Raw genomic sequence first — 27,891 nt, forward strand, 5'->3', positions numbered from 1 at the left:
GCTGAGGCAGGCCTTGAACTTGTGATCCTCCTGCCTCAAGTTGCTGAGATTACAGGCCCAGCTCTGCAGCAGTCTTAATTCCATCCGTATGTAATTTTTCTTTCAATGAGACACATAGTGTCTTCTTGGACTATATAGGGTCTCTGAGATGGAAGGGAACTGAGCATCTAGCACTCATTATCACCTTGTGATGACGACAACTTTCAATCCCAGCATGGATTTGCCATGTCCCTCCATGAAAGCAGTATGTTTGTCTCATCTTTTGTTTATGCACCCTGAAAAACATTTTGCCTACAGTGGGTGATCAATAAATTGTGCCTGATTTGGGAACAGCATTTGGAAAGGAGAGCATCCACTAGCATGCTTAGACCATGCCTCTGGTTAGACAGTCAGTCAAGCAACTGGAAGTGTTCGTATCACGGACACATGACCCATGTGTGAGGCTTGGAACTGGCTCTGAAGCATGTCTAGACGTGCTTAGGATGAATCAGGAGGCCCTGTAGCTAGGCCTGAGCCACACTGGACCCAAGTAGAGACAAAGTCTGTCATCACCCTAAGCGGTCAGATGGGGCCCAGAGAGGCTGTTCCCCTTATATCTCTCATCAAAGAGAGAAAAGGGGAAGAGAGAAGGGGAAGAACATTGAGGAAGTGCTTAGAAATGCAATTGAAGTCCCCAACCTGTATCTAAAGTCCCTTATTTCCTTCCTTGTTCTTGACCTTGGCAGCCTCCATCTAGAGATTCTGAGAGAACCCTGATGCTCTGATGGGAGAACTGAGCAGTGGGTGGGGACCCAACCTGCCCTACAGTTTCCACTGTGAGGAGATGGAAGGCAAGGGAGGGTGAGAGCAGAGCGAAGGGTCCAGAGGAGACCAGGGCAGGAGAAGAAGCATGTGACAGGATTCCTGGGACCTTAGCAAGTCTCCCGCCTCTTTGAACTTCAGCTCTCTGTGCAAGGGGAACACCTCCACCTACCCTGCCCAGAAATGCCATCCTTCACATCACACCTCAACCATGCACAGAACATTTTCACACTTATTCATAAGCATTGTCTCATTAAAGTGACTTGCCACAAATCACACAAGCAGCAAACGGCAGGCCTTGTCATACCAAGTTCATTTCCCGAAATGCTTAACTATTAGTGTGAGGTCTTGTTATTTCTGGTATAGCTCAGATAGTATGTATCATGCAATAGGAAAAAAAAATTTTCTAAAAATAGGTAAATTTTAAAAGTTTATAAAACCAAAGACACAGAAATAAAGAATACTCCTCAACAAAGCTTAGAGTCATGAAAACAAACTCATTATTGGAAATACTGAATAGTTATTCACTTGGACTAAAAAGTTTAAAAAAAAAAGAAAAGAAGAAAAGAAAATAACTATTGTGACAAAGCAGTAGAAGACTTACATTTATGTTTCCTTTTAGTTCATGTGAAATGATTAAGTTGTCAATGACATCAAAATTTCTGCCCACAATCGTTATATTTTGACCACCACTGGAAGGAAAGAAGCAACAGGTTGTTGGCATGGATGAACAAAACTGTTGATTGAGTCACATTTAATAATAAACTCAGTAATGTCAGGGAGAAAATTATTTAAATTTTTTTAAAAATTTTGAGACAGGGTCTCACTAAGTGGCTGAGGCTGGCCTTGAACTTGTGACTCCCCTGCCTCAACCTCCCAAATTACTAGGATTTCAGGCATGTGCCCCAGGGCCCAGCTTAGAAAAGTAATTTAATTTCAAATGCAAAACAACTTTAAGAATCTTTGAGTTTATTAGCCACAAATTCATGGTTTTAAAGACACATTAAAAAAAATCCAGGTCAGATGCTATTTTAATTCTAGGAAAATGCCCAAATTCCTTAATAGAATTTGAATTTGTTGTGCCATTTCACCATGTATAATCAGATCATCAGCTGTACCTTGAAAAGGTTTCAACTGAAGAGAATTTTGTTTGATTGCTATTTAATCTATATGAAGATTCTTCAATCTGACAATTTTCAAAATCAAACTCCCAACCTACCAATTATATTTTATTTAGGGAAACAGGGAATACTTAGGATAAGGTAAAATTATAAACAACATTAAAAAGTATAAATTCCAATATTTGGGAAACCATATAAATAACCATATAAGAGGAGGCTATATTTATCTCGGCAAAACCAAGCCCAACTGACCTCATGTATTCTCGGTGCATCATTAGATATAAACCAAGTCGTCACTGGGCGTGAAATAAACAGCTGGCGTCCCCATTCTCATGGGTCACCAGACACTCATTCTAGGGGACAGGAGCCTGTGTATGTCAGGTCCAACAGCCGGCTGAAGCCCTGATGATGAGACCAGGGGGTGGACAACAGCAGGCCAAGTTGTGTAGGGCAGAGAGGAGACACTGGGCCCCAAGCCCTCCAGCTGCAAGGGGGCAGGGCTGAGCTGGCCTCCTGCCAACCTATCATGATTACTAGAACACCAGTCCCAGCATCGTCATCTGCTGATGGCCAGACTGCAGAGCCCCATTTTTGCTCAAAGCACAAAGACTCAGAGCAACCAAGACACACAGGCTAAGAACGTCACAGGTGATGGGACAGTGAGAAACCCCCTTACTCATTGCAAAGCAGAGTACTGTGGAGGCTTGGTACAACATCCTTGGCCACACTACCTGGTAGTCAGGCCATGTTGCTGGAACTCTCTCCGTGCCTTGGTTCATGCTCTACCAAAGGGATGACCCATAAAGGTCTCTCAGGCTTGTGGTGAGGACTAACCAGGTTGGTAGGTGGGATTCACCAAGCACATTGCAAGTGCCACTTGCACGTCTGCTTCTATACACAGGACAGAAGCAGTCTCAGAGCTGGGGAGTCCCATGCAACAGCCTTGGCTTTGAAGCTTTAATGTCCTTATACCACTGAAGTGGGCCAAATTGTGCCCTTGTCCTAAACCCCAGTACCTCAGATGTGACTATATTTGGAGATTACTGGGAAGGACCCTAATCCAACTTGCCTAATGAAGAGGAGATTAGGACTCAGACACAGAGGGAAAAGCCTGGTGAAGGCCCAGGGAAAAGCCACCAGGGAGACGCCTCAGAAGAGCCAAGCCTGCCAGCACCTCCACCTCAGAAGTCCAGCTCGAGAACTGGAAGGAAATGGATTTCTCTTCTGGTTTGTTTTTTTGGTTTTTGCAGTACTGGGTATTAAACCAAGGGCCTCATGCACTTGCTAGTCAAGTGCTCTACTGAGCTACATCTCCAGCCCTATGGAAACAGATTTCTGCTGTGTAAGCCATCCCCAGTCTGCCATACTTTGTATGGCAGCCTCACAAACTAATACAGCCACCTCTCACTTAATCTTAAATAAGAACATCAGAGGTGAATTTTTTTCCTTTCTTTTCCTTTCTCCCAAAGCTTAGTGAGCCCCTAGTTTTATCTAGAGAATACTTTGAAAATTAGCTTCATGCTGTGTCAGATGAAGAAAGTCTCTTTAAAGTTATATTCCAAAATCTGAATGTGAATTTAAATTCAGCTAGGGAGAGAATTTTTTCCCCCTCCTTCATATATTGGATTCATCTGGAAGAATTTATTTTGGAATTTCCATCTCTCACTTAGTGAGTATCTTTGAAAGGTACATACTGCTTTTCCTTTCCAGAGCAATAGCTCCCAATTTTCACTCAAAGCATTCAAAACAGCTGACTCTAACAGTTATAAAATGAAAGATGTAGGAAAGGAACATTTTATCATGAGCAGGAGTGACACATCACAAAGAAGGTCACTTATCGGTAGCAGAAACCTAGCCTAAGAATAGTTGCTGTGGTTCAACAAACATTTGAGCTGTGAGTTTCCTGGCAGCCATGGCTAAGAGTACAACAGGATGTGCTTAAAGCACTCATGTGACAGTGGGAACAACCTGATTGCCAGGTACACAAGTTTCTAGGAGTAAATCCTAGAAGGAACTCTGTGAGAGGAAAAAAGATGTGGCTACTCTTTCTGAATATATTTGCATGACATCCATGATCTCTATGCATATGACCCATAAGCAGAAGGAGACGAACATCATGAATCTAGACTATACCTCATCCAGGTGGTAGCAGGAAATATGAAGGAACAGTGAGGCAGGGCAATGTAGGATAGAGCTCCCACAGGAGAGCAGTTCCCACCATCAAACTGGATACACACATCCTTCATCTCTTTTCGGCTCGATGGGAGAGAGAATTTCATATGGGTGTCATTTAGCACATGGCTAACCTGTATCCTAGAAAGGGGCAGAAAAGAACTCTTACATGACACAGACACTGACCACAGCTGATAGCCCAAGGTGACAGCATATGAATTGCGCTTGAACTACAACACCGTACCAATCATCAGAACAGCTGCAGACAACTAGTGATTCATCAAAGGCCGCATGCCCAGTTGGGGTATGATCTGGGGTTCTGGGGCTAGGTTCCTCTTTTGTGTATGCGTGTGTGTGTGTGTGTGTGTGTGTTCATTTTTGTCTTTTTATTTGTATTTCGCTTAGAAGTGGAGAAGGAAGGGGAAGTAACTATTGCCCTCCAAAAGCCCCAATAGAAAGTGGAACATGCGATGGGTATTGCATTATCTTAAGAAACCATGGTTAACTTTGTGGAGTATGGTATCAACATTACTCTTATCTGTTAGAGATAGAGACCCAGTATCTATGAGCGAGGGGATATGGTGTCTGTGATGTGCTTTTAAGAAACTCCAGCTGCTACACTCATCCACCTCCCCCAGGAGAAAGTAGATGAGATAGATGAATGGAAACTGGAAAAATGTTGATAATTTTTGAAACTTTGTAAAGAGGTTCATTACACCCCTTTCTCTTATAATCTTGTACATGTTTGAACATTTTCATAATAGAAAAGTTTTTCAAAAAATGAAAACAAAAGAAGCCCCAGTCAAGCACTGGGAGGGCAAAACCCAACACCAGACAGAGGGAATCAGCAGAGAGCCTAAACTGAGCCCAGGAGTTTCAAGGTCACTCTGCATCAGGGCTAAGCTACCCCCTTGGTAGCCTCTGGACTGGGAATTGGCTGGGACTGTTCTGGGTGCTTTTGACATCCAGCAGGAGCTGTCCTTGATGCCCTTCAGGAGTCAAAGCAAAGCCTTCTACAACATTCCCTCTGTAACCTCAGCCTCCTACGATGACCATCTAGAACACACTTTAAGACTGATCTGTGTCTGAATAATGCTTAGTTGAACTAAGTAATAGGAGAGTCTATTAATTACTACTTAAAGGATGCATGTTTATTAACTTCAACACTATTAATAAACCTTCTGAGAAAGCAAATTGAAAAACACCATTTGAGTCAGTTGGTACTTACCCTACCTCAAACATTCTATACATAGCAAAGCTCTAGGAAATTCACTGTCAAATGGCTGATCATTAAAATCCAAACTTGTTTATCAATTTTGGAAGTAGAGAGGTGGAAATGTAGGTCATTCCACTGCTACCCTGATATTTTTCTCTTCAAAATAATTGCACATTTAAAAAAATACTATATTAAAGGAGTTTGGGATTAGCATGGGCTCAGGTATAGGATTAACTGGGTATTATGTCGGCTGCTCATGAACTTGGGTTCGCCACACAGATGTGGTTACTGAAATGCTACACACAGAAAGGTCTCTTAGTCATTTAATTTAATAACTGCAGTAATTCAAGACACACTCAGAATGGAAATGAGAGCATAAAGAATCAGAAACGGGTAATACTCTGAAAACGACTTATTTTCCAGTGAAGCTGATTGCCTTTCAGTGAACACACAGGTGTCTAACTTCACAGATTTCACTCTACAAAATGAAAGATTTTCATGGCAAGGTATTTAGCTGGGATAAATGGCACGAGAACACCCAGGTTGCATAGATACGGCCTCTAATGTGTGCTTGATCGCTCAGGTACAGCGCGCAAGCCGCCGATGAGCAGCTCTTCTGGTCAGGATCGTAGATATTCCAGATTGACTGCTACGAGGGGAAGGGAGCGGCAGTGATGTGCAGCAAATGAATTAAAACAGAAAATGCAGTAAATAAGCATGGCAGATTAGAATGCTGTACAAATCTGTTTTAGCAGTTGGAAACCAAAACATCACGCTCCAGCAGATTGTCTTGACTGTATTTCCATGACGAAAAAAACCCAGTATTATACTTCATGTAGATGGCAACATCTTTTGCTCCAAATTAGCCCAAACTTACAAAAACTAACAAGCAGAAAACTCAAATTATCTGTTATGTTATTATTATTATATTTCTCTTTTTTCCCCTCCTGGTGTGTGGGGGTAACAATTTGATCAAGGACATCAGTGAGCAACTGAACTTTTTTCTCAAAATTTCACTGATAGGATGAGTTAGGGGGAAAGAAGTCCTAGAAATCATGACATTCAAGTGACACACTAATCAGATATTTATGTTTGGGTGTTTTGTTATTTTTTTAAATCACTAATGTATGTATTAGTGATTTAATTGTATGAAGTTAAAATCAAACCAGAAAATAGAAAGAGGTTATAAACAATGACATGTCCATACAAAATGAATTTGAAATTTTCTTTCTTTGAACCTTGGGGAACATTCTGGAAGAGGTGCTTCATAAAATTCTGTCCAATTCCAAGGTAGGCAGCTAATTTTTCAAGTGCATCATTTTAATAACAATATTTGCTAACCTTTATACTTGTTTTTTTCTTTTTCTTTAAAAATTTGTTTTTAATTGTAGATGGACATGATACCTTTCCTTTATTTATTTATTTTTATGTGGTGCTGAGGATCGAACCTAGTATCTCGCATGTGCTAGGCAAGTGCTCTACCACTCAGCTAGCTACAACTCCAGCCCCCATACTTGATTTTCTTAATGAAAATTAATTGGGGCTCCAAACAGGCAATATCTTGAAATAATTATATACGGAAATTTTGAGGGGAGGTGACATGGGACAGATTTTTTCACAATGAACTTCAAACTTACTGTTAAAATTATTTTACTTATTGGAATTATGTCGAATGCGAGGACTAATTGGCTCATGGTAGTGTATGGAATTGACTATAGAAAGGTTCCAATCACACTGATTCTCTTGCACTGGTTTTAGCTTTATATTACCAAGGATCAGTTACTAGTATTTCAACTCACACATCCTTATCACAAGTGCTGGTTCCTTTCAGGATCATGGTGATATTTGATGCCCGGGTAAAGTTGGCTCCTGTAACGATCACGTTACTTTTCCCCAATGTCGATATTTTCTGTGGCTCGATGGCCTTAATGTAGAAGACCTATTGGAAATAAAAGATGAAAACATAAGATCAAAGCGAAGAAATGGCATCGTTCCAAAAAAATCTGTTGATGTGCTGCAGTTCGAAAAAAAATCACTGGGAAATTACAACATTTTGCAAACACAAGCAGACAGTGTTTAATGAAATCAATGAATTCAAGGAAGAGCGCTGCAGATTCGTGTCTCTCAACATGCGACAGCATGAGGTCAAACCAATTAGTCTTTGTCTCACAAGACAGTTGAAAATACAGTTGAAGAGTCTGACATTCTGTCTGAAGAGAGATATCATTCGAGTTTAGGAAATGCTCGCTGCCTCATGGCCTCCGGAGGCTCCAATGTAGGCAAAATGCAGGAAAAGAAAAGGAGTTCATTGACTGGAGGCCAACAACAGACTAGTCACTACACTGAAATAAATGTCGTTCCAGATAAATTTAACTCCCTGGAAAGTAGTTTGCATTTTTTTTGTTTATTTGTTTCAGTTATGTTACTTGAATCAAGAAATATACCACAGGCGGGAGGAAAAAAAACAAGAAATTCACCAGTTCAGCCCCCTACTACACCTACTACCAATGATGCCTACACCCTGGTGGCCATTTCTTCTCTAGGATTTGCAGATACGACCATCTCTTCCCATGCTAACCAGTTACAGGCTTTATCAAGCCTACAATCAAGGATGTGTCTGTCCCCTGGAGTCTCTCATGTAGGCATAGGCCCTGTTACTCCTCCACTTTCAATGTCTAATCAAAATCTCCTAAAAAAAAAAAAAAAACACCCAAAAAACAAAGCCCTTTATCTGATGGCAAGAATCATTTTTCCTTTTCAAGACCAAACAATGTCTTTTACTTTTCTCCTACAAATGCTAATGTCCTTCATTTTGGTCATTTTGTTGATCTTGTGTAGACCATAGCTAGCAGGTGTGTGTTCTTCAACAGTATGGAGACCAAGAAAGGACATAAGATTCTAAAATTCTGGTCAATATAAGGGACAGCAGATCTCAGCATGAGTGGACTTCATACTCATACTCTTCTTATTTGAAAATGACCCTCTGGTCCAGAGATGCAAAACCATGTGACATTTGGCTGATGGCTTGTAAGTGCTGAGAACGTCCACTTAGGTGATAAAGTTCATCAGGAAGATACTGGAGTCACAGGGAGAGCTTGCATGATGTCCAACACCTGATTCTTGAGGCAACTGAGAGAATCTGCTCTGCTCCTCTGTGTGTCTAATATTCATGGGGCTGGCCTTGCCAGCTGCCAGGGTGGCCCATCCTGCTGAAATGGACCTTCTCTCCTTCTGCTTATCTGGAAATGCAGGTGCTCTATGGTAGAGCGGTCACCATCTCTCATGATCACTATGGATTGGCTTTGCAGATTGAGGTAAATTCATCATTAATGTCATCACTGCAATGATGTACCGTGACAGGGAATTGATTTCGGTGGCAGAATTTATCTTAATCACTTTGTAAAGGACTTTAGCCCATATTTATTGAATCACTACGGGCCTGAAAGGGTCACTTTAATTATTCTGTTATACTTGACTGCATTTTATGGGAGAAATTATCTGCTAGAGTGGTACTTGGGATGGGGGGATTAGCAATGATTTCAAGATAAATCCCTTGCAAATGTCAAGTGTGTGTTGTATAGCAAAGGGCTTACTCTGTACTCTTACGTGGTGACAGCTAAGTGAACAAGTATTTATTGAGCACCTATAGGGTCCTTAGGACAGCATGAGATCTGGCAGGGGGTGACATGATGTATGTTTGTACTAGATTGGGAGCCAGCAAATGACAGCCTATAAGCAAACTCCTGTTTGCTACCTGTTTTTGTATGGTCCATGGAAAAATGTCAGAAGGAGAAGGATATTTCATGACCTATGAAAACACATGAAATTCAAATTTCATTGTCCATAAATACCTGTCTAGGTATTGTCTCTGGCTGTTTTCACATTGCAGCAGCAGGACTGAGTGGCTTCAACAGAGACTACACAGCCTGCAAAGACTGAAGTATTTAATCTCTGGTTCATTGTAGAAAAAAATTTTGCTCTTGAGGAGTCCACTGTCTTCTTAGGAAAGCAAGACATATTTTTTTTTTAAATGTAAACTTCCCTGCAGATGACATTTACATCCAAGTTCACTATGATTCTCAGGTTGCTTTTCTTTCTACTGGCCCTCTCTGCTTCCTCTGTTTATACCAAGGATGTCTGCAGAAGCACAAATTGCAAACATGCCAAGTACCTGCTACTTCTCTCCTCTCTGTAGAGGAGAAGGATGGCCTTATATCTAATGAACAAAAAAGGATTTTTTAAAAAGGGAGTTATATTTTGTTCCTTAAATGGCTCTACAAACAGCATCATAAGACCTGCCACGTTGTCTCATTAACTTTTTATTTCCCCTTGAGTAGAGACAGCCTTGCTACTTCAAAAGGATTTCATTTTAAAGCCTTATTGTTTGGAGAAGTTTCCACTGGCCATGAAGGATAAAATCCAGCCCTGGCCTATCTTGTGAAAGCAGATGCTTGCAGTCTGCTTTCAAAGAGGGTCAGATTAGCTGTCCTTTGCTGTGACAACTTCTCCTAATCTTAATAAGTGGCCTAGAGAGCTACCAAGAAGAACCACCTAAATAAATGTATAGGTTTACATGAAAATGTAATAACGATAATGAAAAGATAGAGCAGTTATATGGCTGTACTACTTGGCTATAACAATCAGAAAAAGAACATTTTCTAAATTTGGTGATAAAGATTTTTTTTTTTTAAATCCAGGAAAGACAAAAACAAAAACAAACAAACAACAACAAAGAATAATCTCCCTACGAATGTTTCAGACATTTGATATTTGGATCTGTTTTTTTTTTTTTTTTTTTTTTATCAAGAGTTAATTCACAGCCTCATGTGGAGGAGCCATCTCCAGAAGGGGTTAATTTAAAAACACAACTGAGCTGGATACAAAGGGAATTTCTCCAGCTCTCCAGTGAGCTCCCTCCCTCACCCCACTCCAAAGATTTCCATAGATCAAGTCAAAATCCCATTGCTCGGCACGTCACAGCCCAATGCAGTCTTGTAATTAACCTCAGAATAGTTCACTTCCTGTCAGTTACGTTTTAAAGACTTAAGAGTTATTTTTAAATGGCAACACAACTGTAAATTATTTAATAAAATACTATGAGCTCTGGTCTCTCATGAGTTGAAATCCCTCCCTGTTTTATGTAAGAACGCACACTGGAAACTGGTTAATTAGGTGATACGAAGAATACCCAATTATTTTTATTTTTTTTTTTCAAAAACCAAGTCATTATAAGATATTGGAAATAGCACAACCACTAGGAAACAGTTATCTTTGAAAAGGTCTAAGAGGATTACTCCTGACAGTAAGAGTACCTTTTGTGAAGTCTGACGTCAACACAATTCAAATTACCGTGACATTAATGGAGAAAATACCGCTATGATTGAAAAGAATATTAGAAAGAGGTGCATTAGGAAGGCTCGGTTTATTAAGACCAAATTGTACTCTATTAATCTGTTAAAAGAAAAAAAAAACTGAATATAGCAAAGCTCTCTATAGGCCTGGACCTGAATCAACACTTGGTAAAACGTCTCTCAGATTTTCACTCATGAAATTAGTTCAAACAGGACAGGATAAAAAGTCACATGGATTTAAAACCAGCTGGAAATCTGAAACCAAAGGACATAAGAGAGATGAAAGATGGCATAACTAATTAAAAGAAAGTGTCCTGTAGGGCCCTATAGGGGTGAGTATTTGGTTCAGAATTATTTAACATCTTTATTAATAACTGAGAAGAGGACAATTTATATAAAAATATATAAATTGAGCAGAGTGGTGGTCAGCATTGGAGATGGTAAAGTATAAAAGGAGATGGGAAATCGAAAGGAAATAGCAAAATACACTTCCACCAAAGAAATAATGGAGAGTTCAATGTAACAAAAAATGGGATGGGCTCCTCCCTCTCGCCCCCAGGCAAATGCCCCTTCCCAGGAGCTCTTGATACATGCCCCAGGGAACTTGAGGTGTAACTTCCAGTTGGTCCTGGGAACTGTCAATAATTAGCAATAGGGTGTGGGGGGGCGGGGAATGACAGCGATGGACATGGAAACTTCCAGAGAGACAGTGACAGATGTGTGCTCTGTGTTGAGAGAGCAAGACTCGCTTCTCTGACCTGGGAACTCAAAGGCGAAGCTGACATGGCCCACAGTGTGGCTGCCCAGGCCACTCCCTGAATTACTCCTGGCCATTGACCCTTCTGAGTATGGCTACTCAGAACAGTCCTGGGTGGTCAGAACTCCAGGGCCAGCCAGGGCAATTCTTTCCCTGATTCCAACTTACACTAGCCACTCAAATCTACCCTTCTGCCAAGATGCCACAGGAACGTGAGATTCTTGCTGCTCCATGCTCCTTCTTTGGAGAAGATGCCTGGCTTTTCCTGGGTCTGACTCCTTCCCCCCAAGCCACACCCCAGTCTACCTGTCTTCTCCTGCGTCTTGGATGCTAATAAGCTACCCTCAGCCTGGACCTCAGGTGGAGGTCTTGGTCCTACTCCATATCTGTGGCCCAGATGGGCAGGTTTTGACAGACTAAGGCCTAGAGAAACCGATATTAGATACCTCCCTCCAAGATGCATTATAAACTACTACGTGGTTTAACATTTATTTCTATTCAACATAGGTCACATAATATAGGCCAATGACTAAACTGTGAACCCTTGAGTCAAATGGCCTGGATTCAAATCTCTTATCTACCATTTGCAACTTATTTTTATAAATCAAAATTTCCCTGTGTATAAAATGAGGAAAATACGTCCGTTGTGAAGCTTAAATAAAGAGACACTCTGAGCTCAGAAGGCACAGGGTTCAACAAAAGTCAGTCCATTCTGGTATTCTTTCTATTAACTTCTTCTGTTGTGCATTTTCAACTTGTTCATGAAAAGGAATATCACTTCCTCCAGAAGTGTACAATGTAAGCTCCATTGTACACACATTTTGACTATCTGTCTGCTTGGCACACAACAGTTGCTCAACAAACACACTGTTGAATGATTGATTAAATGAAGAATTGGGAGTGAATCCTACAGCACCTAGCACAGTGCTAGGTCCACAGAAGTTATTCAAAAAGGCGTATGCTGAATTTAATTTCACTTCTCAAGACAAATGAAAAAAAAATCCATTTGGATTATCTATGAGAAATTAAAATGCACATTTCAAAGTGATGGAGGAAGAGAAGAGGAGGTACAGGAAGAGAAAGAAAGAAGAACAATTTGAATCTAAATTCCTCGAGGGCAGGAGACGTGGTTTATGTCTGCCACGGAGTGATAAGCATATTGTGCAGAATAACAAACATTAGAATGACGTTGTATCATAGATTGTCACAACCTTTCCTTGAAAGCAGGAAAGGATGGGCAGCCGAACTGCCCTCAGCAGGTGAGAGCAACAGGTACAAGACGGTTAGGAAATGGAGAAGTGGTGGGGGAGGGCGACAGGTTTTACCTATTAAATAGGAAACAAAAAAACAAGAGGCGGGGCTGGTTTTTGTAGCTAAAAGCACTCCTGATCCTGGGCCAGGATCTTTTCTGAATGTAGGCCACTCCGCATACAGCTCATGTTTCTGGATCAGGGCATGGGGGTGCACCTTAGGGTCACAGGAGTATAAGGTCAACCGGTCCAGCCAACTGAACCAGAAAACCTACCTCCCAAGGACCACATCCTTGAATGAGCAAACTCTTAATTAAAAACAAAAAGAAAATGTCTCGATAGCATTCCTTTGCCACTGAAGCATAAAGTCAAAACTCCTGAGGGCCAGCCATGTAAGGTGCTATATGTGTAGGCTCCAGGGTCATTTCAACTTTGTGGGCTACACTCTCATTTCCCATATCCTCTATTTCAGCTAAACTAAATTACTGAGGGTTTTTTGGTAATGAGTGGTCTGGAATTTTCTGGCCTCCTATTGCACTTCTGCTTAAGCTGGTTTCTCTGGTAAGAATACCTGCTCTTCTGTCTCCATGTGTCTGGATGCTTCTCGTCTCTCAATGGTCAGCTGAAATGCCATCTCCATCAATCAATCTATCCATCAATCAAAGGCTTAACCAACCGCACTGATTGTGTTTAACTGTCAGGCATTGGGCAGGAGGGACTAAGACACAGCCCCGGGCACAGCAAGGCTTTCTGGGTTTAACTCAGTTCAGGTACTACCCCCATATTAACATTTTTTTCTCTCTTATTGTTGCATAGATACTCATGGATAAGATTCTTGAGATTGACAGCCAGAGAGGTGCCTGAATCATTAGTATCTTCCATGTGTGTATCCATGGAGCTCAGTATAACAGCATCTAATAGATGCTCAGTAAGTACCTGCAGTAACAATCACCCATGCTCTGGTCGTGAAGCCTAGGGCAGTGTCCGTATGCTTCGCAGTGCCTGGCACACAGGAAGCACACACTACACATGTGATGTGGGCGGGGGTGTAAAAGGAATGCTCTCCGTGGCTTCTCTGCTGGGAAGAGTTGCAAGGGATGGGGTGCTCCATTCAAGACTGGCATGTGGACCCCAAGTGGGAATCATGATGCTACACATTCAGCATGAAAATGTGTTTCCCAGAGCATAAAATATCCCTCCTTTGACAAGCAACACTCCACTCCCTATCAACCCAAATTGAGATTCTGCTCTGAGTCATGTATTTAAAGAAAACATTTTGGTATCAACGAAATATCTTTTTCCAAACTTAGAAGGGTAATCCATAGAGAAACATCGAAGGCAGATCCAGACTATTGCTGATTTTCAGTATTCTCTCTTAGTGACCCCACTTCTTTTAACCATACAGTGTAAAAGTTGAGGTGGTGCAGGAAGGCAGGACACAAGAAGCCAAGATGCAGTGACCACATTGTATTTTTCTTTTCGTGTTGCTTGGGGATTGAACCCAGGGCCTTGAGCATGCGAAGCAAGCACTCTACCAACTGAGCTATATTCCCAGCCCCCACACTGTTTTTTTCTTACGATAAGTTTTATGGAATATTACTCTGCACTAAAAAATGACAAAATCATGGAATCTGCAGGGAAATGGATGGCACTAGAGCAGATTATGCTAAGTGAAGCTAGCCATCCCTAAAAAACAAATGCCAAATGTCATCTTTGATATAAGGAGAGCAACTAAGAACAGAATAGGGAGGAAGAGCATGAGAAGAAGATCACCATTAAACAGGGACGAGAGGGGGGAGGGAAAGAGAGAGAGAAGGGAAATTGCATGGTAAAGGAAGGAGACCCTCATTGTTATACAAAATTACATATAAGAGGAAGTGAGGGGAAAGGGGAAAAAAACAAGAGAGAGAAATGAATTACAGTAGATGAGGTAGAGAGAGAAGATGGGAGGGGAGGGGAGGGGAGGGAGGATAGTAGAGGATAGGAAAGGCAGCAGAATACAACATACACTAGTATGGCAGTATGTAAAAAAGTGGATGTGTAACCGATGTGAATCTGCAACATATGTACGGGGTAAAAATGGGAGTTCATAATCTGCTTGAATCAAATGTATGAAATATGATATGTCAAGAACTTTGTAATGTTTTGAACAACTAATAATAAAAAAATTTAAAAAAAGCTATTGCTTGAACCATTTCTCAATAATACAAAGGAATGAATTATTGATACATAAGAGAACTTGGATGAATTTCCACAGAATTATACTACCCCATTAGTAGGTGCCATTTTTGTTTTTTATGTACCGGCTGAAAATAAATTTAATTTTTTAAAAAGTCAAGTGCTGAGGAGGTAGTTTGGTGGTAGAGTGCTTGGCTAGTGTGGTTCCATCCCCAGTCAATCTCCCAGTGGGTACATCTAGATGATCCCATTAAATAATATTCTTCAAATGACAAAAATTATTCAGCCACCTAAAAAATTATCAAGGATATTATGTTAAGTGAAATAAGTCATACAAAAAGAAAAATACTAGCTGGGTGTGGTGGTGCATGCCTATAATCCCAGGGCCTTAGGAGGCTGAAGCAGGAGGATTACAAGTTCAAAGCCAGAATCAGCAACTTAGCGAGGCCATAAGCAACTTAGTGAGACCCTGTCTCAAAATAAAGTATATATATAAAAAAAGAGCTGGGGATGTTGCTCAGTGTTTAAGGGCCCCTGGGTTCAATCCATGGTAACCAAAGAAAAAGACAAATGCTGCCTGATTCTACTCATACGAGGAATTCACAGTAGTTGAATTTATAAAAAGAAAATAGAAAGTTGGATACTAGAGGCCTGGGTACAAGGGATCCTGGTACAAGGCCTGGTGCTTGGTAATAAGTATAGAGTTTTGCAAGATGGGAAGTGTTCTAGAGACTGGTTGCATATGCTGTGAGTGTACTTAACACTGCTGAATTGCACACTTTAAAAACAGTAAAGATGATGAATTTTATGTTATGTGTATTTTGCCGAAATTAAAAACAACCATGGTAAAATCTGATTTAAAACAAAAAAGCCACTATCTGATTGATCCAACTCCCTGTCACTATGTCTTAGTTTTACAAACCAATGGGAAGAGAAAAGTAGCCCATGACTTAATTAAACCTCAAAGACCTTTAGAGTGCAGACACTGGCACACCACGCTTTTCTAAGGCTTTAATTAACTGTAGGCTCCATTTTGATTCCCTCTGCCTGTTACTTAATTCAACTAAAGTTACTATCAACTTTTCAGTAATGATTAAAAATGTGCTACTTATTTATATTGGCACTTGACCTTAAGTAGCTGCAAATGGATAAGTCAAAGCCACAGATTAGTCATGAAATAGAAACTGAGCCTTTCTTGTTTTTCTAATGCTGTTATTTTTCATTAGTCTGCTCCCGCCAGACTCCAAGGTTAATGAGAGCAGAACTTGTACTCTTTTGATTGTTTGTTTGTTTTTACCACATATAGATGCTCCATGATCTGTGGACAGAGGGAAGCCTGAAGGGGGCCATGCCCTAAGCAGAGCCACATATGTTCTGCCCAGAAATATTCACATGGTCACATCCCCTCTTAAAACATGACAGGCACATTGAGCTTGCTGACTAACTGCAAAGAAAGCAAGAGGAATTTCCAAGGAAATTTCATGAAAAATATCAACACTTTTGAAAGGGGAGGGAAATACATGGTCTATGACAAGTCTGTTTTGGTACCATCAACAATTGGTTTGGGCATCTCTACAAACTGAAAAACAAAAACAAGTTAGTTTGTGTACTTTGCACAGACCTATCCACACACAGGATGCCCAGAAAGGCCATCCTAAGGATTACTTCAAATGGAGGTCCCCTCAGGCTGTGTGCTATCAAGTGAGCCACAAAGTCACCTTTAAAATTTTACTTCTATTGGAACAACATCATTTTTCATAATTACAGAGTTTTAATTTCTTTTATGTGATTGTTCAGCCTTTGATGTATTGAGCCAATTAACTGAAACTTGGTTAAAAACTAAAGGGGGAAAAAAAGGGAATTTTGGTAGTAAGTAAAATGGAACTTTAAAAAAAATTTTTTAAGGAACCCAAAGTAGTAGGAGTTGTCCTTGTCATCAAAAGGGAATTTTTCCATTATCAACACCAAAATAGAGTCTGACCTGTAAACCCTGGTTGGTTCTGTTGCTCTTATTCTCCTTGAATCTTCCTCCTCCAGGGTTCTTGGGTGGTTTCTCAATGGCAACTGGACAGAGTTCCTGAAATGGAGAAGAAAATCCCTTCAATGTCTTGAGTGGGTGGGAGATTCAAAGTGTGAAACAAACACAAAAACCAGAGTGGGACTAGGTGGATACAAACAGGTATTTTTAGTTAAACCTTGTAATACCAAAAATGTCACTTTACCTGGTTGCTCTGATAATCAGAAGGGTCACAAGCTGTGAAGGGGTGGATACACCTTCTCGCACTGTTACACCAAGCACAGCCAGTTCCAATACATTTGGAGCATCTGGCAACATGGAAAACCAACTTAATTCCTAGATTTTTAGGAAAAGGTTCACATCCTAAAATTTCTCTCTGTGATGTAGTGTGCAAACATTTAAAAGAATTAAAAAAAAAAATGTTGGAATGACTGGGGTGAATAGGAGGAGAGAGGACAGTCCTTTGAGGCTAGGCATAGAGTAGGACTTTGTGCCCTGCTCTGGGAGGCCTTCAGGGTTGACAGGCATCATCATACCTGCAGAAATGTTGCCATGGAAACCTGAAGCTGGGGTCACCTGCTGGTCCATAAATAATAGGAACCACTGAATCTGTTTCTGAATCCATTTCTGCTATTTGTCTACACTTAGGTGAGTCCCCCTGGAGATGGGCCTCTCCCTGCTATCACCTCCCCCAGATCAGCCAACCTTCATTCCCTCAGGCAGCCAAGCTGCCAACTGCCCAGAAGATGTAAGACACAAAGAGTTACCTGGCAGGCAGAGGGACTAGGGTGCTGGTGTTTGTTTTATAATCAAATTAAGGAAGAATTGTGTCTTCTAATCAAATAATCTATCATGCATGAAAAACCCCTGCAGGACTTGAAAAGCAAACATTAGAATAATCAGAGTTACAGAAGAAATGATTAAAAAAAAAAAAAATGGGACTCCTTTGGAAATGTGGCCAAGGAAGGCCAGAGGAAGCGTCGGCAGGAGACAGCAAGGGTGCCTATTGCAGGGCGCGGGGACTCAGACTGTATTTTATATGCTTTCTAAAGGAAGATTCTGACCTAGAGAAACTGCAGTTTCCCTGTGGGGAGAAAGCCCAGGCTCCCCTTGGTGTTCAGCTGTCTCTTTAGTGAGCCGGGAGCAGGTCTGTGATTTGTCTGCTTCTCTGACCCTGCAGGCAGGATTACCTTACAAGTGCTTTCCTGGCAGGAAGCAGTTACCTGCAGGAAGGGCTCTCACCTCTGGTGGGAGGATCTAGTGTGAGGTCTGGTCCTCGGTGACCAAGTTGTGGGACCTGGGCCAGCTGCTGCCTTTCATCTGCTCTCTAAACCTGCACATCGGGGAGCTACAGTATTTTTAAACTCTTTGAGCCATAAAATTCTATTTAATTCTCCCCCCATTCTCCTATTTTCTGGACTTCTGAGGCTTATCAGAATTTGTATTTTTTCTTCCCTAAATTAATGCTATTTCTTAGAAATCACAGATCCTGGCCTATGTCATCTCCTTTCATAGTGCCTCCTTAGTAAAAGATAAGGTCTAAAGCAGCCTTCCAAGTCGGTTTTAAGTATGGAATCATCTTCAGCAAAGAAATAATGGTTCCTGGGCCAGGTAGAAAGGAGTTCATATTTGGTACTCAGAGAGTTAGTTGTCAATCATCCTGCACAGCCAGCTATAGACTCACACTGATAACATGGCTTCCACTGTTCCCTTAGGGACCTCCAGCCTGACTTCCAGCTAGAGGGACAGGACTCTGAGAAGCATATTTCCTCTATGTCTTCTTTGCTTTAGAAGCTAGGTATAAGGTGTGGCCCTAATTCAAGGGGTTTCTAGCTAAAAGGGGCCGAGAGTGATAAAAAAGAGGGCAGAAGATTGGGAGTGTAGCTCAGGGGTACAGTGCAAGGTGCAGGGTTCCAGGTGGCACCTGGAAAAGAAAAGAAGAGAAAGAAAAGAAAAAGAAAGGGAAAGAAAAGAATAGAAGAGGGTAGAATGAATATGTTCTTTGGGCAAAAGAGACTTCACTGTGTGTCCTTGACAGGCCTTCCTGTTCTGCCTAAATTCCCAGAAACGTCCTGATCAGGAGAGGACCTAGCAGTGCCCTCTGTACTTCTTCAAGTGTCCCCTGGGCCTAGGAAATAACATTTCCCTGTTGATAAGAGTGCCTAGCCCGTGTTCTCTCCTCAGCTGCCCCAATTTCCTTGTTAGGGCTTGAATGAGTGAGCCGACCCATTAGCTCAGTGGCTCTCCCAGCTCCCGTTAGGCCATGCTCCAAAAGGCACTTTGGGAAGTTCTACTCCACAGAAGAGTTCTTTAGGAAATTGTGGAGTAAAGCAAATAAATTAAAACCATGAGAGAATATTTACATTTCAAATAAAATCTTACTCTCTTAATGATGAGCAGTTGGTTAAGTTGAATCGCTTTGATAAAATCCAAGAAGGGAAGGAGAACGTCACGTTGACCATTAAGACATCTGGAGCAAAGGGAGGGAAAAGTCATTTACCATGGATTCCTGCCACAGTCAAGCAGAAGCTGTAAATGCCAAAAAAAAAAAAAAAAAAAAAATTCCCTTCTCCGCCGAGAGGCCACGGGTGTGCCAGCTGTTCACCAACATTGCAATCAGTATGTGCTCCGTCCCCAGGGGCCGTTCACGTCAGGCAGCCACAGAGCACAGCACCAGGCTCCAAACAGACGAACCCAACTCTAGCTTCAAGCCCCCCATGGATAATCACTAGGAAAAAGCCATTTTACAGCCCATTTACATCTCAAACTCTCCCTGGGATCACTATCTCAGCTTGTAATTGGCCAAGGCATAAGAATAAAACAAGTCACCGAGCAAGAAGTGCCTAGAATATGAAAAGCAGCACATTAGAGAGGAAATCCTGCACCTTCGGAAAAATCCACACTTGACAAATATTTACCTAACAAATTTGAGAGTGTGGTTTCTAGGGGTGGGAAACCATGATCTTCTTAGAGTCAACTGTCACCAAATCTATGATGAAAGTTTTCTTACTTGCTTTTAAAAACTTATCCATGGGTTTGAAAACCCCTAAAGAATAAAATCAGTAGGATAAAAATTGCTAAGTCAGTGTTAGAGAAGTGTATTGTTTCCCGTATCTCTTTAAACATCGATATTCTACCCAAGGTCCTGATTCCCAGTCCCAGCTGTCTATTAGAATCAATTGAGAAATTTTTTTTAATGAAAATATAGATTTCAGGGCCATGCTACAAGATATTCTGATTTTGCAGGTTAGGTGTGGTCTAGGAATCTTTGGGTTGCAGTGCTCCCCAGTAAGGATTGTATAAGCTGCAGCCCAGAGTAGCACCTGGGCTAGTCCAGGGGCCAGTGATAATAAGGAAGTATTAATACTTTTTTCCTTATATGAATGATTGAAGACTAGGAGATGGTACTTGTTAAATTAAAGTCTTAGAAAAATGAGAAGTTGGCCTGACTTTGTTGGCAGCCCTAATTTTCTCATTGAAATTTTATTAGTGTGTGGTTCCCAAAGTCTAAGAACTCTTATTTTCAGGTGCTTCTCTACAGCAGTAAGATTTGCTCTGATAGCCAGAACTGCACATAACATTCTGCTCACATAAAGTGGGCTTATGTGAAATGATAATCTTCTGTTCTAGAGACAAGGAGGTTTGGAGGGCTGGCCTGACCTCTCAGCAGGAGCCTCTGAACAGACACTTGATGCATGTTAGTGGAATGAGCACATGAACACTGAGCACTGAGGGACTCCCAGACCAAACACATTTCCAAGGAATTGATAGGTGTCCAGTGACGATGGCTGCAGGATCTCTACTTTGCTGAGCATCAACTACACATAAAACATTGTAAATATCCCAAGAAAATGCATATTCATTATCTCTGAAAGCATTTACAGTTAAAATTCTGGAAGAAGTAAAATACATTAGGTGAAAAAACCCAGCAATAACAACACAGACTAGGAAATACCATGATAATGGTTCACGTTCCATATAGTACCTGGGTACCCAGATGCCTGCGGAGGACCAAGGGGATTCTGGAGGTGGGACGGTCATAGCAGAATCTGACAAGGCTGTTAGGGAGAGGAGACTTTCCCACAGTGTTTCAAAGTGGGAGGGAAATAGGAATTAGTGAAAAGAATGAGGCCACAGAGGCTCAAAGTGGCCATGGACCAAGTTTTGGCAATCACTTCTGGCTGACTGAGTATAAGAGGTGGGAAATGAATTTATTTGCCTGTGCAAAATTATGCAAGACCTTGAGCTGATGTGGCGACCCATGCCTGTAATCCCAGCTACCCAGAAGGCTAAAGCAGGAGAATTCCAAGTTTAAGGTCAGCCTGGGAAATTTAGAGAGACCTTGTCTCAAAAAAAAAAAAAAAAAGGTATGAAGATGTAGTTGAGTGGTACAGCACCCCTGGGTTCAATCCCCAGTACTGATTTAAAAAAAAAAAATCAGGAAAGGGCAAAGAAGCTGATGAAGGCTCTAAAAGGGACTGAGCCCCATAAGTCAATCTCAGTACTTGAGAAGCATCTTTTATGGGTAAGCAAGACCTGCATTTTAGTGACCAAAATTAACCAGTAGTTATCATGAAGGCTACATAGGGTGGACAAAGTGGGAAACTGGGCTCATTTTTCCAAGCAATTCAGACCCAAATAGCCATTCTGAGACCAGAGGGTAAGAGGCATTTTTAAGCTCAGGTCTCTGGCCTGGTGCATTAAATTTCCTTTTGAGGGGTGAAGGATCAATCAGGTGCCAAGGTCAAATGTGGATGTGTCCTTGAAGTTCAGGTATTGGAACCTGATACCTAGAGATAATATCATGAGTGGGGTGGGGGGAGCTTTGGGAAGTGATTAAATCATGAGGGCTCTCCCTCCTGAATGGGATTAGTATTCTCATAAAAGAGGTTTGAGGCAGCTCCCTTGCCCCTTCTGCCACATGAGAACTCATCAAGGAGGCATCATGCATGAAGCCGAGAATGAGCCCTCACTAGGTACAGAATTTGCAGGTGTCTTGATCTTGGACTCTCCAGCCTCCAGAACTGTAAGCAATAAACTTCTATTATCTATAAAAGACACAGTCTCAGGTATTTTGTTATAGCAGCCTGAATGGAAGTAAGATGTTGGGTAACTCCAGCTCTTGCCCCACAACTCGCTCAGTTCATGTTATGATCAGCACCCACTCTAGGAGGCCTCCACCATGAACCTACCTCTACTTCCAGCCTGTCTCATCTGAAGAGACTCTGAATCCTGCACCGAGCCTCCTGACATTCTCTGGAATTTATCCACTTCTCTCCATCTGCATCGTCCCTACGATGGCTCTCACACTGTCTCACCTGGACTGCGGCAGTATTTTCCTACTGGCTGATCTTTTGGAACTCAGGCCTTCCGTCTGTCCCTCCTCTGGTCCATTCCCCACCTCTGGCCATCCATTCATTCATTCAACAAAAATTATTGTTTGATTGTAAATGGCTAATTTGTACTAGACATTGTTCTAAGCACAGCAGTGAAGATGTCCTCTCGAGGTCTCTATGCCATTCCAGCAGGACAGATAGATGATGTACAACTGAACCTTTCTGCAACATAAATCTGACTGTGCCAGCCTTCAGCTCAGATCTTTCTGTCTCCTCACAGCTCCCAGGATAGAGTCCAAGGATCAGAAGATCCTCCACGGTCCCTTGGCTGCCTTCTTTGGTATTATTTTCCACCTGAACCTACCCCACTTGCCCTACCCACGTGGAAACCTTTTTTGGTTCTTCAAACACAGCTTTTGCTCTCCTTATGGGTATTATACCAGTTAGTCTCTGCCTGGAACACTCTTCCCACTGGTCTTCCTGGCTCAACTCTGTTCATCTTCCAGTCTTATTTATCACTTCTTCCAGGAAGCCTTCCAGACCACACATCCCCAGCCCCAAGTCCAGTTTGGTGCCCTTTCCCTATGCCTCCCATGGGACTCCAGGTTCCCTGCAATTATATACAGCATTGTAATTAACTGCTTATTCATCCCCGACCAATGGGTTACAAACGCCATGAGATAGATCCAGCTGGGTGTCCCTAGGACTTAGCACAATGCCTCACACACAGGCAGATGCTCAAAAAAAAAAAAAAAATGCTTCCTGTATGAATGAATGAATGAGAATAAATGAACTTAAGCTGATAGAACATTGGCTGCCATGTTTTCTCATCTTACCGAGGACATTCCCTGCTTTTCAGATCTGAATTATCTGAGCCATTTGGGTAGAGCCAGCCCAGTGGTGTCTGGCTGTGCTACACTCTCCAGTCATCTGATAGGGGGTCCTAGAACAACCCAGTGAGGTGCAGACCCAGGTGGGAGCCAGTGGCGGGGAGAGAGTGAGCAACAGTGAAGGAGCTATTCAGATTCCGTCCTTTACCTTGCAATCTGAATTCCTCAGGCAATCTGAATTCAGGAGGTTCCCTTGCTTTGGTGACTTCATAACAAAACCCAGTAGAGTCCACATACCTCTGTAGATGGGTCTGGTGGGGATGTTACAGGTGCAGGTCCTGTTTAACTGACTTTTCCCCTGGCAGAGCACCCTGCTGGTATCCACGTTCCTCACCGTACAATCTGAGTTTTTTGGAGAGAAGCTGCCCACCATAGTCACTGTGGTCTGCATGGGTAAGAAAATACAGGAAACAAGTGACCACTTTTGATCATCACCAACCATCTTAGAGTTTGATGTTACTCAACCTTTGAACCACCATAGGAAGGAGGGTGACTCAAGAGAGCTGTTAGGAAAGAGCTGTTTCATTGGTACCCTGTTGGCTCTTTTGTGAATCACATATTCCCATTCTTAACTATAGTTCCACTGTGTGTGTGTGTATTTTTCTTATCAATTTTGAAAAGCTCTCCACGTAGTTGTAGATATTCATCCTTATCTGTCAAATTTCTGATACATCTTTTCCTCCTAATCTACTGGCTGCCTTGTAATTTTTTGTTTGTGGAATCTTTCGCCCTTGCATTATGTATCTTTATATAATCAGATGCCGGGTTTCTTGTCTTAGCCTACAAAATGCTGCCCAAACTCTAGCCTATAGACAAGTATAAAATAGCTCCATTTTCTTTATTGTTTTCTTTTTTAAACTTATATCGTTAATCCATCTGGAATTTATGTCTATATATAATGCGAGATAAGAGTCCAATTTTATTATTATCCAGATGGTTAATCAGCTCTGTCATAACCATTTACTAAAAAAAAAAAAAAAAAATCCAACAACTCCTTTTCCCACTGAACTGAAATACCACTCTTGCTATATATTATATTACCATATATTTGGGATTTACTTCTAAACTCTGCTCAGTTCTAAAAACCTTTTCATCTACTTCTATTCCAATGTCAATCAACTTTTTACTACTGTGGCTTTAAATATATTTAACATCTGATAAGGTGATTCTCTACTTATTTATATTTATTTTCATAGGATTTCCTAGACATATGAGCTTTAAAATAATTTTATCCAAAGAGGGTGGGGAGACTGAGTATAACTGAAATTACACTAAATGAACTAAATATATACATTCATTTAAGAAAAATGTGTATCTTTATGTTATTAAGTATTCCTACTGAAACACACAACTTTATTTTTATTTCTTTTTGACCCAGGGTTTATTTAAGAGGGTGCGCTTTGAGCTCCCACCTTTTTACTGCTTACTGTGAATGCTATAATAGTTAAAGAAGGGAGCCTGTGAAATCCACTTTTAAGATGAGTTAAGGTTTGGTCTGTGGTCAGACTATGCTATGAGATCTAAAGGGAGGGAGTGTTTTGTGTGTGTGTACGTGTGTATACAGGCCCACGTGTGTGCACCCATGCATGTGTGAACGTGTGCACTGGGGACACAGAAAGAAAATCTTGAAAATTCAAAGTCATAAAGCAAATTCTCCCAAATGAATTATCTAAAAGAAAAGGATGACCAATTCTGTTTAGAAGGAAAATTAAAGGGACACCAACAGTGGATATGTCTGGCATCAGGTGCATAAAGAGTACCTGGTTGGAAACTGGGAAGGTGGGAGGGGAGGAAGAGGTGACCCTGCAACCCAGGATGAAGAGTAATGCTTTGCAAACCTGGAAGGGGTTTACCTTTTGTTATATTTTTGACCTCTGCCTGGACTCCCTGCATAACCACCAGAGCCTCTGTGTGGTCCTCTAACAAACTTGCTAAATCTATGCTAGTTTCTGGAGCTCACTCCCATCTTTCCATTTGCAAAAAAATCCTGGTTTGGGGTCATAGAGTCATGCTGGAAGAGAGCAACTCCTTTCAGTTCAACTTTACCAGGACTGAAGTTAAACCAATTCTAGGGAACTTAAGCATAGGAACAAACTCCAAAGCACTCCACTAGCTCATCGTCAACAGGTGTTTGAACTCCCATTCATCTGACTTCTTCAAACCCACAACATTTATATCTGCATCCCACATCTCGGCTCATGACCACATATGATTCTGTATACATACAGATCTTAAATTGATTCCTTGCTTAAATATTAGAACAAGTGTATCATATCCTATTTTACCAACTCTTTGAATTTTTCAAAATTTACTTCCATTTCCAACATACATAGTTTTTTATATAACTGAAATCATTCTACTTTGTTAAATATTTATATTAATATTTATAAAAACTTATCAAGATCCTACTATGTGCCAGCTGCTGCACAAGGTACTGAACATATCGGTGAGCCTAATAGCTATAGTCCTTGCCCTCAAAGAACCTATGGACTAGTTAAGTGTGGTCATTCCACAAGAGTGGGAATGGAAGCCTGGACATTCCCTTAGAGTAGAACTGAAGGGCCACATGGTACCAGGAGATCATCAAGAGATGACAGGATCCTGGGCAAGTGGGGTGCAGTGGAAATGGAAAGAACTGGACAGATTCTGGGAACTTTTAAGAGGGAGCATGGGAAAGACTAGAGTAGGGATGTGGATCAGGAAGATCAAATGGATGAATGGAGGTACCAGGGGGACCATATACTGGGTTGGGACAGATATGTTCTTTGAGTGGAAGATTGAGATTTCAATCTTAGAGGCCTTCAATTCAAGATATTTATGTGATCCTCAAGAGGATGTGTCAAGTTGGATATGAATGAGCCAAGGAGCCATCTGGGTTGGAGACAAAGGAGATATGAACATAGATGATATATAAGGCCATAGAGTGGATAAGATTGTCTATAGAGAGGAAGAGCCATAACTGGACTTTGCACAGGTCCCTGATTTAGAGTCAAGGAGAGAAGGAGCCAGAAATGGAGGCTGAGGCTATTTCTTGAAATAAGCTGGAAAAAGAGGGAGTGAGGACACAATGGGTCAGATGGGATGCAGAGATGGTTGGAGCGTCAGCTGGCTTCATCCATGAAGCCAAGGAACTCCTTGCTCCTAAATTCTACCAGGTTGATAAAGCACCTTCTTTTACTTCACTATTCTCCTTATTGTGAACAGTTTGGTTTTCTCCAAGTTTCTAATTCTATAAATGTTATTGAAATAGCATTTTCATGCTTAGGATTTTTCTTCTTTCAAGTTAATTCTTCAGGATTCTACACCTGGAATTAGTGCTTCAAACAGAATGAATATATTTATGACTTTTGAAGCGCACTGCTGCCAAATTGCTTTCCAAAAAGGTTGTGCTAATTGGCATCACCAACAGTGGGTGTTAGCATAACTTATTATTGCTTTAATTTGTATTTATTTTATAACTAGTGAGGTTGAACATGTTTCCATATTTGTATCTACTTCTCTGAATCTCTCCTCTTGTGACAATATACGTTTTTCCCCACTTACTTTTTGGTGTATTGATGTTTTTCTTAATTTTTCCTAGCTTTATTATCTTGCAATTAATATTTTTTTCGGTGGCAAATATTTTCCTGAAATGTGTGCTTCAGTTAACTCAGTTTTCTTTATATAGATTTTGCTAAAAAGGAATCAAGTTTATGAGTATTTTTCTTTTGTTATTAAGTACTAGATTGCTTCAGAGCTAAGAAAATTATCATACTTTCAAATTATCTGATGTTCAGTTCCTTTTTTGTTAGTTCTTCTATGAGTTATCTTTTTATAAATTCCTTAATCAGCCTACAATTTTTTTTTATATTTAATGTAACATATGAATTAAATTATGCTTCCAGAGTAAAAGCAATTATTTCGACACTCTCTATAAAGTAATTCTCTTTTCCTATATTTTTATTGGTGCATTATAGTTGTATATAGTGGTGGAATGTGTTGTTACATACTCATACATGCACACAGTATAACAATATAATCTGGCCAATATCATTTCCCAGGATTTCCCTTTTCCTCCCCTCTGGTCCCTTTCCTCTACTTCTATAAAATAATTATTTTGCCTTCTCTTGTTTTACAATATCTGATCTTTAAAATTCTTACATTTATTTATGAGCTACATTCTATACCACTATTTTTAAATCAGAACATGGATTGTTCTGACTTTAAATAGTATACTACATATAATATATCATGCAATATGTATGCACAACATATATGTTTACAATCTCATAGGGAATGGTCTCAACTAAATAAGCTTCTTTTTCCAAAATGTATTTCCAAAATGAATATCTTTATTATATTCTTGATCAGTTCATATTATTCCAGATGAATATTATGCTAATTTTAAGAAAATGCCTACTCATATTTCACTAGGATTCTGAAATATTGAAAATAATATCAGAAAAAATGACATTTTATGATATTGCTCCACTAGAAAAGAGAATGTTTATGAATATATTCAAGACATTTTTCATATGTTCCAAAAAAATGTTTTACTTATGATTATTTATTTATTTACTTACTTACTTATTTAGGCTACCGGGGAATGAACTCAGGGGCACTCAACCATTGAGCTACATTTCCAGCCCTATTTTGTATTTTATTTAGAGACAGGATCTCACTGAGTTGCTTAGTGCCTCGCTGTTGCTGAGGTTGGCTTTAAACTTGAGATCCTCCTGCCTCAGCCACCTGAGCACTGGGATTATAGGCATGCACTACTGTGCCCAGCATGATTATATTTTAAATGGATAAGTTTCCATAAT

At 40.8% G+C, this 27,891-nt stretch overlaps 1 protein-coding gene across 1 annotated transcript in view; it reads right to left on the reverse strand.

Moving 5' to 3' along the window:
- The window catches only part of Plxnc1 (plexin C1), a 144,878-nt gene that overhangs the window by 57,620 nt on the left and 59,367 nt on the right, over positions 1–27,891 (reverse strand). The window contains exons 6-12 of the mRNA XM_046419305.1: positions 23,327–23,474; positions 19,246–19,333; positions 17,069–17,171; positions 16,828–16,923; positions 7,110–7,249; positions 4,056–4,235; positions 1,406–1,493 (exon numbers count right to left, since the gene is read on the reverse strand). Of these exons, the coding sequence (XP_046275261.1) occupies positions 1,406–1,493; positions 4,056–4,235; positions 7,110–7,249; positions 16,828–16,923; positions 17,069–17,171; positions 19,246–19,333; positions 23,327–23,474 (843 nt within the window). The remainder of the gene's footprint in view (positions 1–1,405; positions 1,494–4,055; positions 4,236–7,109; positions 7,250–16,827; positions 16,924–17,068; positions 17,172–19,245; positions 19,334–23,326; positions 23,475–27,891) is intronic.

Source organism: Marmota monax, unplaced genomic scaffold (genome assembly GCF_021218885.2).
Source record: "Marmota monax isolate L192 unplaced genomic scaffold, Marmota_monax_Labrador192_F-V1.1 WCK01_AAM20220418_F8-fsc00036, whole genome shotgun sequence".
Lineage (NCBI taxonomy): Eukaryota > Metazoa > Chordata > Mammalia > Rodentia > Sciuridae > Marmota > Marmota monax.